This window comes from Eufriesea mexicana, unplaced genomic scaffold (genome assembly GCF_001483705.2).
Source record: "Eufriesea mexicana isolate 0111107269 unplaced genomic scaffold, ASM148370v2 scaffold10344, whole genome shotgun sequence".
Taxonomy (NCBI): domain Eukaryota; kingdom Metazoa; phylum Arthropoda; class Insecta; order Hymenoptera; family Apidae; genus Eufriesea; species Eufriesea mexicana.
In genome coordinates this window covers 43,960-59,750 of record NW_016918030.1, presented here as the reverse complement: position 1 = coordinate 59,750, position 15,791 = coordinate 43,960, and the positions used below count along the sequence as shown (strand labels likewise).

The window sequence follows — 15,791 nt, the reverse complement described above, 5'->3', positions numbered from 1 at the left end:
ATGACTAGAGGAAGACACAAGAAAATGTTAATGTTAATTGTAATCTACTTGGTGACAGTATTTGCTGAACCTGACCCCTCAGACGAATTATACAGTCGATTCCAAAAAAATCAGGACGAAGACAAGTGCTATGATGACAATGGAAGACCACAGGTTCGTACCCTTTCGTTAACATTATTTGATATATTTATAAAATTAAAATGATTTTTCTCGAATTTAACAATTTTAATAATTTTTAAATAAAAATTTAAATTCAGTAAAATGAAAGAACTTGTGATGTAATTTACTTTGTATTTAATTGTTAAATAGTTTGATATTAATTTATAGTGGAATTTTTCGTATAACATTTATTCAAGATTCAATTAATTTATCTAATATTTCTTTCATAAATATAAATCTTTTTTTACAATTATTCTATTCTGGAAATATAAATACAAGCATCAATAAACTTTTGTTTATTCTTAGTCATCAGAATTTCCTTTTTTTTTTTTTTTTGAGGGTATTACCACATTAGGTTATCACAGTAAAGGTTCGAAGTTACATCAACTTTATAGATAACTATAAAGAGATAAGACTAAACAAACATTCTAAGCATAAAAGAACTACTAAATTTCTAAAAAAAGTTCTAAAACTAAAATTTTCTATTTTAGTCCATTTTGAATGCTATCGTATCTTTTATTCTTTTTATAGTGTTACACATCCTCTTAATCAAATATGCTAATTAAGTATAGAATATAAATTTTAAATTATTAAAAGTTTGCAATTTATATGGCCAAATTTTTTCATTTAGATGTTTTTACAAAAATTATATAGGAAATATTACATTGATAACAATTACTTGAAACGGAAATAATCTGTGAATATTTTAATGACCTGTATAGTCCTCTACATTCATGTCTGCCATTATAAGTATACTATCACGATTAGGATGTTACGATATTATGTTTAATTTGAATATTTGAAATCTTATTTTTTGGAGGTTCAGAATGAGAAATGAATATATACATAGAGCGGAAATAATATTAATTATAAACTTCTATTTTTTTTAGTTATGTTAAGCATATCTTAAAACAAAAGAATTATACAATAAAGATGTGCAGATTTATTAAACAAATATTATTTTTGAACACTTGTGTTGTAGAGGTGTATACCACCTTTTGAGAATGCAGCATTTAATGTACTTATGGAAGCAACAAATACATGCGGTCAAGATCGGCCAACAGAATTTTGTAAACAGACCGGTGTCCAAAAGAAGTCTTGCGAAATATGTCGATATGGAGATCATTTGCCTTTGTTTCTTACTGATCATGATAATAATGATAATGCAACTTCTTGGCAATCAGAAACAATGTTTGAAGGCATCGAATATCCAAATCAAGTTAATCTCACGCTACATTTAGGTATGATATGAAAAATATTATTTTATAGTATATTTTATTTGCTATTATAATGATGTATTAAATTCAAATGATGAGATCATTTAATTGCGATTATTTTTCGCGAAATTAGAGTAGATAGTGTTAGTTATCTTACACCATAGATACAGAAAGGGAGTTCATTCATCGTTATTCGCGATGAACTCTTAACACGTCCTCAATGTTTGTCGTTTTCTTTCTTCCTCTCATCTGCTCTTTTTCCATTTTACATCCTTATCTATCAGGATGTGTGTGCGATGCGATAATTCTCAGAACCACCAACCTATGGAAAAGCATATAAGCAAGGCGTAATTCTGAATGCGAATATTTTATTTTTCTAAATTTTTTCTCTTAACTACCATTATTTAGTAGTATAAAAATACATAAATTTATTTAAAGTAAAATTTAAATAATTAAATTTGTTTAATTACAAAAATTGATATTGATATTTAACACTTGCTTATTTCCTTATATTGATAGAAAATATGATACTTGATTATTTTGGATTACTTTCAATAGTCTTTAATTAAAATTACTAAAATACTTGAATAATCTTCCATTTAAAAAACTACTAGTAAATTTTAATTTTCATTACAATAATAATGTATTTTTAATAACATATATATTTATATAATATATGCTATTAGAAGATATTCTTTAAAATTTCTTTAATAATTTCTACAACTTTCCTTATTGAGCGTTGCTAACATATTTTACATATTTTAAACAATTTTTACTGGGGAATAATTTTATCATACCAATATAAACTAACTTAAACAATGTATATACTTCAAGAGTTCAAACAGTAGAGGCTTCTTAAAAATACGAAGAATATAGAATTTCTGCCTGTGCACCACATGTTCACTTATGAAAGAATCAGCCACTTGTACCCTGCTGGCTTTACAGTGAAGAATTGCAGTGGCGTAGAATCCCCTTATTTCTTAATAATTTCAATATCATTCGAATATCTTTTAAAAAATATTTATTCATTACCATTTTATAGAAGTATTCGATTTTTTCTTTAATATTTTTTCTTTACAAGAAATATGTATTTACATTCATTTTTAATATTATAAAATGCATATAAATTTATATACACAATTTATATTTCATCAATAGTATTCTTTATTTCTCACATGTAGTATTTTTAAATTATTATAGGCAAGACGTTTGATATAACTTACGTTAGAGTACTTTTCGAGTCACCTCGTCCGGAAAGCTGGGGCATTTACAAGAGGAAAAACGAAAAATCATCATGGGAACCTTATCAATTCTATTCTGCGACCTGTAGAGATACTTACGACTTACCAGATTTAAAAGAAACAGTACGGGGTGATGATACCAGGGTGTTGTGTACTTCTGATTATTCTGACATATCGCCTTTGACGAAGGGTACTGTCGCATTCTCTACTTTAGAAGGTCGGCCTTCGGCCTACAACTTTGAAACTAATCCAGCACTGCAGGTATAGCTCCTCTTTCAGTAATACATAAGTTTTCTTTAAAACTCTTCCTTTATGAATAGTCTATCGTTTTTATCAAAGATTAATTGTAATTATGTGCGGAAGGCGAATTATAAATAAGATGTTAAAGAAATTATGTAAATTTATATCATAATATTATAATTATAGTGGTAAGATGATTTGAAAATACTATATTTTAATAATAAATTTGAGTAAGAAACAAACATTATCTTGTTTTTAAGGAATGGGTCCAAGCAACAGATTTAAGAATTACTCTGGATAGATTAAATACCTTTGGTGATGAAGTTTTTGGCGATGATCATGTTTTAAAATCCTACTACTATGCAATCGCTGACGTCGCCGTTGGAGCACGTTGCGCTTGCAATGGCCACGCTGGAGAATGTGTAAACAGTACCAGCGTAGATGGAAAAACTCGCAGAGTATGTAGGTAAGATAATTTATAAAAGTTCTGCCGTATATCATTGTTGCATATGAAGACTTGTTAAAAATAATTAAATATCACTAATATATAGAACGTAACTAATATATAACTGAAATAACTCCGCATTTTTTTTTTTCTTTTTTTTTAATTTGAACTCAATGTGATATACATTTTTTATAACATTTTACATATTTAAGATTTGAAAAAACAAAATTCAAGTATATCGGCAGGATACAATTTCAGTCTGCAAATTTTAAAGAAAAGATTTTATTCTTATAGATGCGAGCATAATACTGCAGGTCCGGATTGCAACGAGTGTTTGCCCTTTTATAATGATGCACCGTGGGGGCGTGCCACTACTACAGATGCACATGAATGTAAACGTAAGTATAAAATTATAGAATAATTTTTTATAATAATTATTAATTTACAGAATATTGTTGAATTTCTATATATGCATATTATAGATGTAATAGAACAAAAGACCTTTGAAAGGTAGATCATATTGATCGGTGTGTAGGTAGGTCTTCGTGAACTTGCTTTACAAACATTGTTTTTTTTTTTTTTTGCGTTGTGTATTCAGTGACTAATTTGAATATGAAGATATATCATATAGGGAGAAAAATACCTTCGCTATTGTGGGTATTACCTTTTCGAGCAACCGAAGAGAGTTTGCGTTCACGATCACGTTGGTATTACCTAACCAGCTTTACCTTTTACGTTCATTGCTTGTTCTGAAGTGGGGACTGTTGGCAATGCAGGAGAATACAATACAGCTTTCTGTAGACCAAGAGCTCAGTTCTTAAGATACCGCGATACAAGCGATTATTTATTATATTGCATTGATTAGACCGCGTAATAGCGCAATTTTTTTTTATAAGAAAGGCAGTATGATCCTGACTTTATTCAGTGCAATCAAATACATAATTTGCTATTAATAAAATTCCGTTATTGTATTTGTGAATATTAATCATTCATTGATTTAGTAATTGATTTCTTATGAACCGATTAATGTGAACAGATAGTAGAGCTATTGTTAAAATAACTTATTTATCAACTTTTAAATATATACTATAACTTATCAAATGTTGCAAAATACTCTTATATATTTTTTTCGTGTTTTGTAAATGATGGATCGAAAATACAAGATATATTTATACAATATTTTATTTTTGAAATGAATTTCAAAATCTAATGAAGGGTGATAATAATATAAAAAAAGAAAATAATCTTTCTTTTTCCATTTAAAATTTATATAATGAAGTATTTGTTTAAAATGAAATCAATCGCATATGTAATTCTTATGAATGCGATGATTAGTACTTCATCACGGTGGGATGGAATTTTTCCGTGGTTCTCGGGATCTAGTAAATATTTAGATAACGTTATTATTTATTTTTCAAGAAAATAACATATTAACATATTTATAATATTATTTTTAAAAATCATAAAACTATTTCTCTATAATGAAATTTTACTTTAATATTGTATCTTTGTCTTTCAGCCTGCAACTGTAACGGTTATTCGGAAAGATGTTTCTTTGATAAAGAATTATACAAAGCTACTGGTCATGGAGGCCACTGCCTAGACTGTCGAGCTAATCGCGATGGTGCGAATTGTGAACGTTGTCGAGAAAACTTTTATCAGCGTCCAGATGACAATTATTGTGTTGTTTGCAACTGCAATGAAATCGGTAAAGTGATGTACTCTTTCTCGTTTAGATCTAAAAATTGTAGGTACTTATCTCTATGATATGTTAGTGGGTTTTAAATATAAATATGTAGAAAATTATAAGATGATCAAAATTTAAAAGATGGTTCTAAATTTATGTTAAAAATAAAAAATTAGTAGTAAATAAATTTCAATATTAAATTTCAAATTCAATATTTTATATTTATTAAAATTCAATATTTTATAGGTTCAAGAAGTTTACAATGTAACAGTGAAGGAAAATGTCAGTGCAAACCTGGTGTAACGGGTGATAAATGCGACCGCTGTGCAGCGAATTATTATAACTTTGGTTCGTACGGTTGTACTTCTTGTGAATGTAATGTAGCCGGTTCACTTACAAATGCACCAAGCTGTGATCCTGTTAGTGGTGTTTGTATCTGTAAAGAAAATGTTGAAGGAAAACGATGTCGAGTGTTAGTAACCTCGTCAATATTTTTAATAGCAATATGTTATAATTAATTATTATCTTTTATTTTTTTTATAATGAACAGGTGTAAACCAGGATTTTTCAATCTTGCGATGGATAACAAGTTTGGTTGTACACCATGTTTCTGTTATGGGCATTCCTCCGTGTGCAGACCGGCAACTGGTTATTCTAAAGTAGTAATCGAAAGTATGTTTGTGAGAGCAGCTGAGCGATGGACAGCTAACGTAGCTGGTAACCCGATACCACTTCATTACGATCCTCTTACTCAAACGATATCTGCCACAGCACTGGATCGAGACAACGTTTATTTTGTTGCACCTGGTAAATATAAATATGAAATGAACTGTATGTATTTTTAAATAAGAATTGCAGAAAGTATGACAAATAGGCAAAATTATATTGTTTTAATGTGAGTAAAATACTCATAGTTTATTAATAAAAAAGGTAATTGTATATAGACAGGTTTCTTGGTGATCAACGAGCGTCTTATAATCAAGACTTGTCGTTTACATTAAGAATTGGAGAAACTGGTCCTGCAGCCACTATTCGCGATATAATACTTGAGGGAGGAAATGGAGAACAAATTACACAACCGATTTTTGGACAAAATAATCGTTTACCTTCAGTAACAGTGAGTAAAATAGTAAAACAATCACGTTCATAGTTTAATAATCGGTAAAAATTTATTTTAGCCACATGAGTACCGTTTCAAATTACACGAACACTCTGATTATGGTTGGGAACCTCGTCTTCTTTCTCGAGCATTTATGTCTATTTTATCAAATTTAACAGCTATCAAAATTCGTGGCACCTATACCCATCGAGGTATTTCAATTATATTTCGTAAATAAAACTATATGTTAATGTAAACTATGTTAACTATGTAAACTATGTTAATGTAATTCCTAATACATATAATATCTTTTTTATAGGTAGAGGGTTTTTAGATGACGTCAAATTGGAGACAGCCCTTCGTGGTGCGGCAGGTGAAACCGCTGATTGGGTAGAACATTGCCAATGTCCTCATGGCTATGTAGGGCAATTTTGTGAATCTTGTGCACCTGGATTTCATCACGATCCACCAAATGGTGGTCCTTTTGCCCTTTGTGTACCTTGTAATTGTAATAGTCACGCAGATATTTGTGAAGCTGAAACTGGTACTTCTTTAGAGTAAATTTGAATTAGAAAATGATTTAAAGATTGATTCAAACATCAAAATATTTATATCTCTCGATTTTTTGTAGGACAGTGTATTTGTGAACATAATACAGCTGGTAGTAATTGCGAATTGTGTAGACGTGGATATTATGGTCATCCTTTAAAAGGTACTCCTGATGATTGTAAACCATGTCCATGCCCTGATCATGGACCTTGTATATTACTTGGTAATAATCCAGATCCAATTTGCTCTGAATGTCCGCTAGGTAGAACAGGTACAAATAAAATCCATAGATGATTTTATAAATTTTTGCCAAAAAGTCATATATTATTTATATTATTCTTTATTTTAGGACCTAGCTGTGACATCTGCTCAGATGGGTATTTTGGAAATCCTAAAAAGGGTATAGCTTGCAGACCTTGTGATTGTAACAACAATATCGATTTAAATGCTGTAAGAAATTGCAATCACGAAACTGGTGAATGTTTGAAGTGTGTAAATAACACAGCTGGTTTTCATTGTGAAGAATGTCTTTCAGGTATTTAATATAACTTTTTTTCATTTAGCATTTTCAATATTATATACAATTATATTTATAACATTCAACAGGATATTATGGAGACGCGTTGTCTGATCGTAAAGAAGACGGGTGTAAGCTATGTCAATGTTATCCACCAGGTACAGTTGAACTCTATGATGGTAGAGTGGCACCTTGTGAACAATTAACAGGACATTGTACTTGTAAGCCACATGTGATCGGACGAAATTGCGACAAATGTGAAGAAGGATATTATCATATACTGAGTGGAGAGGTATTTCAAATTAGTACAATCCTTTCATATATGTATAGTATATATTGTTTGCCCAAGTTATATTATTGTATATATATACATTCTAGGGATGTGCGCCCTGTAATTGTGATCCTGAAGGATCTTATAATCGTACTTGCAATCCTGTTACTGGTCAATGTGAATGTCGACCTGGCATTACTGGTCAACATTGTGATGCATGTGTTTCTCATCAATATGGATTCAGCAGAGAAGGATGTAAATCTTGTGACTGTGATAGTATCGGTTCTCAAGACCTGCAATGTGATGCTAATGGGCAGTGTCCAGTATGTTCATTAAACTATAAGGTTAACAATTTAATTTAAGTATACTTATTAAAATAATCTTTCCTATATTATAGTGTCTCCCTAATGTGGAAGGAAGACGTTGTGATCGTTGTAAAGAAAACAAACATAATAGACAAAATGGTTGCGTTGACTGTCCTGATTGTTATAATCTTGTTCAAGCTGCAGCTAATAGTCATAGAGAACGTTTAACAGAACTTGAAAATACACTCAAAAAGATCAACAGTAGTCCAACAGTTATAAAAGATTCGGATTTTGAAAAAGAATTGAGAAATATTCAGGATAAAGTAAAGAATCTTTTACAAATTGCAAAACAGGGATCTGGAAGTAAGTCAATTTATTCATATTTTTGGAATGAAATTATATCTAATAAAATATTCTAGATGAAAATAAGACATTAATGGAACAACTTGATGAATTACGTGACCAGTTAAATGAAATTGGTGAAATCTCTCAAACCGCAAATTTGACTGCTTCTAGCGCAAGTAAAACTACTTTTGAAGGTCTTATGAATATCATCGAAGCAGAAAGTGTGCTTGATAAGATACACACCCAATTAACAGTACGAATAATATTAACATGATATTACATAATATTTATAAAAATGAATATTTAAATCAAATTTTTCAAATGCTAGGATGCAGAAGATTATTTAGCTACAGACGGAGCAACCGCATTATCAAAAGCAAAATCACGTGCAGAACAAGTTGGTCAACAAAATAAACAAATGACTTCAATCGCACAAGAGGCGCGTTTATTAGCTGATTCGTTAGTAACATTATTTTATAAATTTAAAAATTTAAATATTAAAATATTTCTTCACAATCTATATTATCATTTACTTACAGAAATGTTAATGAAGCAAAAAAAATCCATGCATTGGCGGAACAAGCTCGAAATACAACAATAGAAGCTTATACTCTTGCAAAAACAGCTATAGCAAAATACTCTAACATGTCGTACGTATTTATTTATTATTTTATATTACAATATTGTGAGTATTATTAGTATTTATACTAACGATTTTCAAAATTATTTTTTGTGAATTGTACTTCTTTGAAAAATCTATTTTGTATGTAGTGATGATATCAGAGGATTGGAAAATAAGTTGGAGTCATTAGAGCATCGTATGAACGAGGTGAAAAATTTTACCAGCATAGCAGCCACTAAATCATCTGCTGTTTCACAAGAAGCATTAGATCTACTGATTCTTGATTTAGCTCTTCCACCTGTTAATATTGAGCAATTAAGAAACCAAGTTGAAGACGTGAATAATGAAGTAAATTTAAATCATAGCAGGTATTACTGTTATTGATAATAATTTAAATATTAATAATAAAATACATTACAGGGGTTACGATTGAAAGAACAAGCACAATTACTGTTAAATCAAAATGAAGATTTTATAAATGAAATAGTAGATAAAGTAAAAAAAAGTGAAGAATTAATAGAACGAGCACAGGATCAACAAGCAGCTACTGCTGAACTTTTAGCTGAATTAGACAAAGCAAATGAGAAAGCAGATGATGCTGTAAAACGAGGGGATCAAACTTTAAAAGAAGCCCTGGAAACATTGCAAAAATTAAGTGGTATATACTATTTTAATCAATAACAATGAGAAAATTTTTTCCTTGAAGAAAAAGAAAGAAATATATCTATAATTAATATATTATTTTTAGAGTTTCATGCTGAAGTAGAACGTGAACGCATTAAAGCCCAAGAAGCTTTAGAGGACATAAAAAATATTCAAAAAATAACTATGAATGCCGAAGAGCGAGTTTTACAAGTTGAGAAAGTATTGAATGGTTCTGAAAACATTGCCGAATATGCTCGTAAGATAGCACAAAATGCTCAGGTGAGTTAAATACAAACAATATAATTCTTTGATAATTATAAAATATGTTTATGCTAGACATATGCAGAAGAAGCTAGTGCAAAAGCGAACGCTATTAGAACTGAAGCAAATAAAACTAAAATAGAAGCACTTCGTGTAGGAAACGAAGCTGAAAAATTACATCAAAGAGTTGACATTACAGATTCCATGATGAAAAAATATGAAAATCAAAGCAATCAAGATACGAATATTACAACTGAAGTAAGGCATTAATTGCGCATAATATTTAATGTAATAATTATACAGTAAGACTATCATGTTATTTGATTTTTTTTTTATTTATTTTTAGGTAAATCATAAAGTTGGTTTAGCTAAGATTAATGTAACGGTAGCATCACAGCAAGTTGATAAAGCATTAGCTGAAGTAGATGAAATAATAAAAGAACTTGAAAATCTACCGGAAATTGGTATATTACTCTTTATTTCTATAATTTCTAATCTCCCCGTTATCTCAGTTTGAAATTAAATGTTTAAAAATCTATAAATGAAAACTTTTCTATTTTAGATGGTGCTGACTTAAACCGATTAGAAGAACGCTTAGTTGCAGCTGAAAAACAAATTGCAGCTGCAAATCTAGATCAAAGAATTCGTGCTTTAACGGATGCCAAAAATTTGCAGACACAACGGGTAAAAAATTATGAAGATGAAGTCAGTAGATTAAGAATTGAAGTTGAAAATATTGATGATATAAGAAAAGTTTTACCTATCATTTGTCATAAACGTCTACGACTCGAACCATAAAGCACATTGTAAGGTTTATTAAGTATGTACTTTTATACTTAAGGTATGATTATTTTACTTTTCATAGCGCTAGAGGTGCCTTACATACATTAAAAAGATAAAGAAAATAAAAGAAAAAATAAGATGAAAAAGATCAAGGATGCATAAAAATATGTGCAAAATAATAATTGCAAAATTAGTCATATATTCTTCTAAAACCATAATATATACTGTATATTATAGCTTCCATTATGAATCTTAAAGTATATTTTGATTACAAATTTATGATAAAACTATATAGAAGTATAATATATACTAGTGAATTGTCAGACAAGCAGAATGATATTATTTGTCTATATACACTTCAATCATTTTATTTAACATATCATGTATAATGTGATCTTGCATTTTTTTTTTTTTTTTAAAGATTAATATCATGTCCTTATACATACGAGCGACTGAAATAATGATCATTATACCAAAGATTTTATATAGTAGGCATATCTTCCAATTATCATTATCAGGCCATTTACATTACTCAATTTGTTCAACATTTTTGTAATACAACTTATTTGTACGTATGTACAAACACATGTATATAGTATCTATATACAATAATTTTTTACTAATTGCCATATTTTTTAAGTCTCCTTTTAAGTTCTAAGAAAGCTTCAAAAGTTCCTCCGAAAAAAAATAATTTGTTTAATTTCTATTATGCAAAATCAATATATGATTTATTTATGGAATATTAAAGATCAGGAAAATTTTTAAAATCGAAAGGAGAACAACACCTAAATGTATTTTACAATATGTATCATCACACAACATTTTTACATATAATGTTAACATTTTTATAAAAATATTGATACATATGTAATACAAATAAAAAAATATACAATTATCAGAGAACATGTAATGTGATATATTAATATGTTGCCTGTCAAAACCTATAGAATAGAATAATATAAATTGATATTAAAAAATTATTCAACTTTTTTGTTAAATTTAAAAAAAGAAATACATAAATATTTCAATCTAGTTGTTACCTGCATTTGGGGAAGGAAATACATAAAGACCCTGTCAAAAATATAATAACTGTAAATATTTATTATAATGGATCATAGAATATCGCTACCGTTAATTCGTTATTAAAACAGAATTTAACACATTCGACTAAATGCTATGAAGAAGAACCAATAAATTCTTAGGGAAACTAAGAAATTAAACAATTTATTTAATTATAAATAAAATTATTAGAAACACCAATATAGCGGTCAACACTCCAATGGCTACCCATTGTCTCCGATCTAAAACAAACGGAAAGTAACATCACATGCGTTACTTATAAAGAATGTAGTCGGACTCAAGAGATTTTATCGACATTCATTGAATGACGATAAAATTAAATGAGCAACCTATTGTATACTATATCAGAAAAATTAATACTTATATATTTGGCCCTTCTTCAAACAGTAAATACTGTACATTCCTCTCAACATGCGCTTCTAAACAAGCATTTTATAGCAAAGTTAGGTCTTTATATTAATACTCTGCACTCAAATATCAAATTATAAATTTATTCCATCAAAAAATTAAAAAAGAACAATGTTCACTTTTTACCTATTATATACAGTATTTTATAGAATGTAATAAAAAGATTTAATTTTTTATTTATTTTAAAAGATATTTTATAAATTGTTCTAATTACATTTTAGCAATTGATATTTACTAAAAGATTAGAGTGCAAAGAATTAATATTATAAACTAATTTAGTAATTTAAATAATTTCTAAAATCATATTTTAAGGTAAAGTTGTTTGTACATAGTAAGCAGTAATTGTAACATAAATTACAAAAGCTCCAAAACAATCATTCTTATATGTATTAATTTTTTAGAAATTGCATAAACATGCGAACAAAAGTTATTTTCGCATGAATATATAAGAGCAAAAATTAGAAAAAAAAAAATGATACATCTATAAAACACAAATTTAAACAAATTTAAAATGAAAAAATTATATTCTATGATTGAGAGACTTTACATTGCTTATTTATATAAACATTAAAGAAATTGAGTATGACACTTAAAATATAGTATTAAAAATTGCTTTTAATCAGAACTTAATTTCATGATATATTCATTATCTCTCAAACATAGGATTGAATATGTAACGAGTTTTATATAATCTTAATGCTGTAATTGTTACTTCCATAATTTTGGTGGGTTAGGAGTTTGTGGTACTTTACAGTAACATGTACAGTATAAATAAAGTCTCATATTTTATTCATCAGTATGTCTTCACAATTGGTCATTTATGTGAAATAATAAAGTATAATTTTTCTTTTTACTTTTTAAATACAAACTAGAATAAACAGTTTCTGTTTTATGTATGAATTCACAACGTTATATTATTAACACTCTTCTAACAATGAATAAATGTTTTAGTTTCTATTGTTCAACTCATTTTATTACGTTTCATGTCCCTAAACTGAAGCTCCAGATTACCTGCAGTCACTAAATTTTATAGTATTCATGAACAATCTCATTCGTATTGAAAAACAATCAGTCATCAATCACCATACGTACAAATAATTGTTTTTACATTTTTCTTTGCTTTCTCTTCAACACTTTTCTTTCAAACTCTTTATCTTCATTTACATTCATTACACACATAAACTGACTGGTACTTTCACAATATCATATGAATATTTCACAATATCATGTTCTAAACTAATTTTTTCTACACCTCAATCAATATATTAATATCACATATTGTATACATTGGAAGTGGAAGTATCAGAGGTCTCAAAATATACTGAAGATACTCCTCTAATAGTGTATGTGTATGTATGTATATATGTATGTATCTATGTGTGTATGTGTGCATATGTATATATACATAGCACTAAAATTTTCTCAGGCACAAAATACTTGTGCTATATTTTTTGCTTTGATACTCGCCTTGAAATATTTGGCAACATATTAAAATTCTTCTAGTTTTCTAAAGTTTTTTTTTTAAATTTTTATATATTGAGATACTTATATACAATTTATATATTTATCTAGTTCCTTGATATACAATAGATCATTTTTTAATTTTTTGACGATACGATTTTGTTGTTGCTATCTTTTAGTGCCTATTATACTATTTAAATAATAATTACTTTAATTGTATAAGTTATTGAAGTTTTGAAACTATTTTTTTTAAAACTGCAACTGGTTCATTTTAATACTACATTTTTAGCATTTACTAAATTTCAATATACATGACTCGTTTACAATCTATACATTTTCTAATTATTTTATATACATAAGTTTTCAACGATTGTTTACAATAAAAAATTAATTTTCTTTATCCGTACTTCTTATTCTTGTTACATTGAGAACAAAAGTAAACATAATTCCATAAAGTAGTATATTTCAATATATCGCATAAGAAATGAATAAAAAATATAGAAAAATTGATATCAATATATAAATATCTTGATTTTAAATATTTATGATAATTAAAAAAATAAACAGTAACAAAAAAATAGTTTACAATTTAGGTCATGATTGCTACTATATATATGCATAAATTTTTCTTTTATTTCATGTTTATAACTTTACCTTGTCATTAATATTTTATTAAAAGTTACTAAAAGTTTTACTGTTTTTTCAACTGAACAAAGTTGTCGATTTAATATTGAATATAATTTGTTCATAAATAAAAATATAAAAATTTGGAATTGTAAAATTAAATAAAAATAGATATTTCATTATATAAATACATAAATCGTAAATGATATTAAAGAATGAATTAATTTTTATCTGTTGTTTATTTTAGTGATATTTTTACTTTAAAAGTTCAATGTAATGAGACTTCTATGCTTTAACAAATTATTTTTTTTAAGTAATTACATATCAATATAATCCTACATATGTTTAATAAAAAGATTCAAAAAATTAGAAACAAGTGCAACAGTGCTAAATATTGGTTTAAATTAATTAAAAGAGTGTATGAAAAATGACTTAATCGTGAGTGATTACGATATGCAATGTTATTGTAAAGACAAAATGAATTATTAGAGTCATTAGCTGGTTCCATAATTTTTCAGTAAACACTGGAAATTATTAATTTTGTATTATATAAGAATCAAGATCAATATTAAAGCCAAATTAATAGTTTAAATAAACTTTAATAAAATAAATATCTAAGCAAAAGAACATTATATATAAATGTTACTGAATAATTATGGCAAAATTGTAGTAAAAATATCTATTTAATCTCCAGAACATAAGAAACAATTAGTTATTGTATTTGATAAGGATGATAGAGAAGAAGGTTTAGAGGCAAGATCAGAAACACTAGATGTTGCAGTAGTAGGAATGTAATTATTATAGTTACCATTACTCATATGAAGAACTTTGGCCATTTTTTTCATTGTTGCATCCAGTTTAGAATCCGTCACTTCTAACTCATTACCAAATTCATCCAACATACTGAAATGATTAAAAATACATGCTTCAAAATATCATGACTTAATAAATGTCTTTATTAATAATAAAAATTTGAATAGCACTAATTATTGAACTTACACTGCTTGTTCATCTAATTCAGTATTGATTTGTCTAGATACTGTTTTAAGTGTTCCAATACTTTCACCTATCATGTCTAATTGCTCATCTTGTTGCCTCATCATGTCATTTTGTTGCTGTAATGTATCTCCCAAAAATTGTCTATTTGGACTGTCAATTTCATTTTCCAATTTACTATATTTTGTTGTACCATGATTAACAGGAACTCGAGCAGGACTATTATCTAAAAGTGGCTGCAACAAATGAGAAAATATAAATGTATAAACTATTAGATTAAAAAGATAGCACATATATACAATAAATATTTATTTATTTAAGTAAACAACGAAAAAACAAAGATATTTAATTAAAGATTTAATTATAACATGTAAAATTGTTTTATTTTATACATAGATAATAATGATATGATATTAAACACTTATTTACCGTATAAACCATTTTTTGGTTTCTGTAATTTTAATTACGACTACTTTATTTGAAACTTCATAAAAACACATACTGTTAAAAAGACAAAGAAGCAAATTTAATTTGACACTATCAACATTATCAGTAATTTGACATCTGTACGTAGGTGTCGCAGCGTATACAATAGTAATTTGCGAGCGAAATTTGAAGTTATAAGAAAGACATTTGAACAAACTGTTACTTTCAATTTAATTCATAAACATGTTATAATAAATTGTATTATAAAATTTAAATATGAAAATAATATAAATTATTTTTTATATGTGCGATAAATATTGTAAATAAATTGCATTATAATTTATTAGAATTTATATATGATATTTAATATAATATAATATAATATAATATACTACATTATATTATATTAT

General features: G+C 27.4%; 2 protein-coding genes across 2 annotated transcripts; one reads left to right on the top strand and one right to left on the bottom strand.

The window, feature by feature from the left end:
- Positions 1 to 10,401, top strand: LanB2 (laminin subunit gamma-1). Its single transcript, XM_017908317.1, has 25 exons — positions 1 to 153; positions 1,142 to 1,400; positions 2,577 to 2,878; positions 3,118 to 3,323; positions 3,597 to 3,700; positions 4,822 to 5,010; positions 5,236 to 5,461; positions 5,540 to 5,796; positions 5,934 to 6,106; positions 6,168 to 6,300; positions 6,408 to 6,632; positions 6,720 to 6,908; positions 6,987 to 7,172; positions 7,244 to 7,446; positions 7,533 to 7,748; positions 7,823 to 8,093; positions 8,150 to 8,328; positions 8,404 to 8,534; positions 8,615 to 8,725; positions 8,847 to 9,045; positions 9,118 to 9,355; positions 9,446 to 9,621; positions 9,679 to 9,861; positions 9,950 to 10,067; positions 10,166 to 10,401. Exons 1-25 carry the CDS (start codon positions 1 to 3, stop codon positions 10,399 to 10,401), a joined length of 4,863 nt encoding a protein of 1,620 aa, XP_017763806.1.
- Positions 10,402 to 11,610: 1,209 nt separating this feature from the next.
- On the bottom strand, positions 11,611 to 15,485 carry LOC108553379 (syntaxin-6-like). Its single transcript, XM_017908247.1, has 4 exons — positions 15,385 to 15,485; positions 14,959 to 15,191; positions 14,768 to 14,862; positions 11,611 to 11,687 (listed from the first exon to the last, which is right to left on the bottom strand). Exons 1-4 carry the CDS (start codon positions 15,394 to 15,396, stop codon positions 11,611 to 11,613), a joined length of 417 nt encoding a protein of 138 aa, XP_017763736.1. The 5' UTR covers positions 15,397 to 15,485.
- Positions 15,486 to 15,791: the final 306 nt, after the last annotated feature.

Coding starts and splice junctions, on each gene's coding strand:
- LanB2 (XM_017908317.1), top strand. CDS start 1: ATGACTAGAGGAAGACACAAGAAAATGTTAATGTTAATTGTAATCTAC. Junction 3,701..4,821: donor AGATGCACATGAATGTAAAC/GTAAGTATAAAA, acceptor TTTGTCTTTCAG/CCTGCAACTGTAACGGTTAT. Junction 9,862..9,949: donor ATACGAATATTACAACTGAA/GTAAGGCATTAA, acceptor ATTTATTTTTAG/GTAAATCATAAAGTTGGTTT.
- LOC108553379 (XM_017908247.1), bottom strand. Junction 14,863..14,958: donor GAATTAGATGAACAAGCAGT/GTAAGTTCAATA, acceptor TAATCATTTCAG/TATGTTGGATGAATTTGGTA. Junction 11,688..14,767: donor AGTTCTTCATATGAGTAATG/GTAACTATAATA, acceptor CGTTTGTTTTAG/ATCGGAGACAATGGGTAGCC.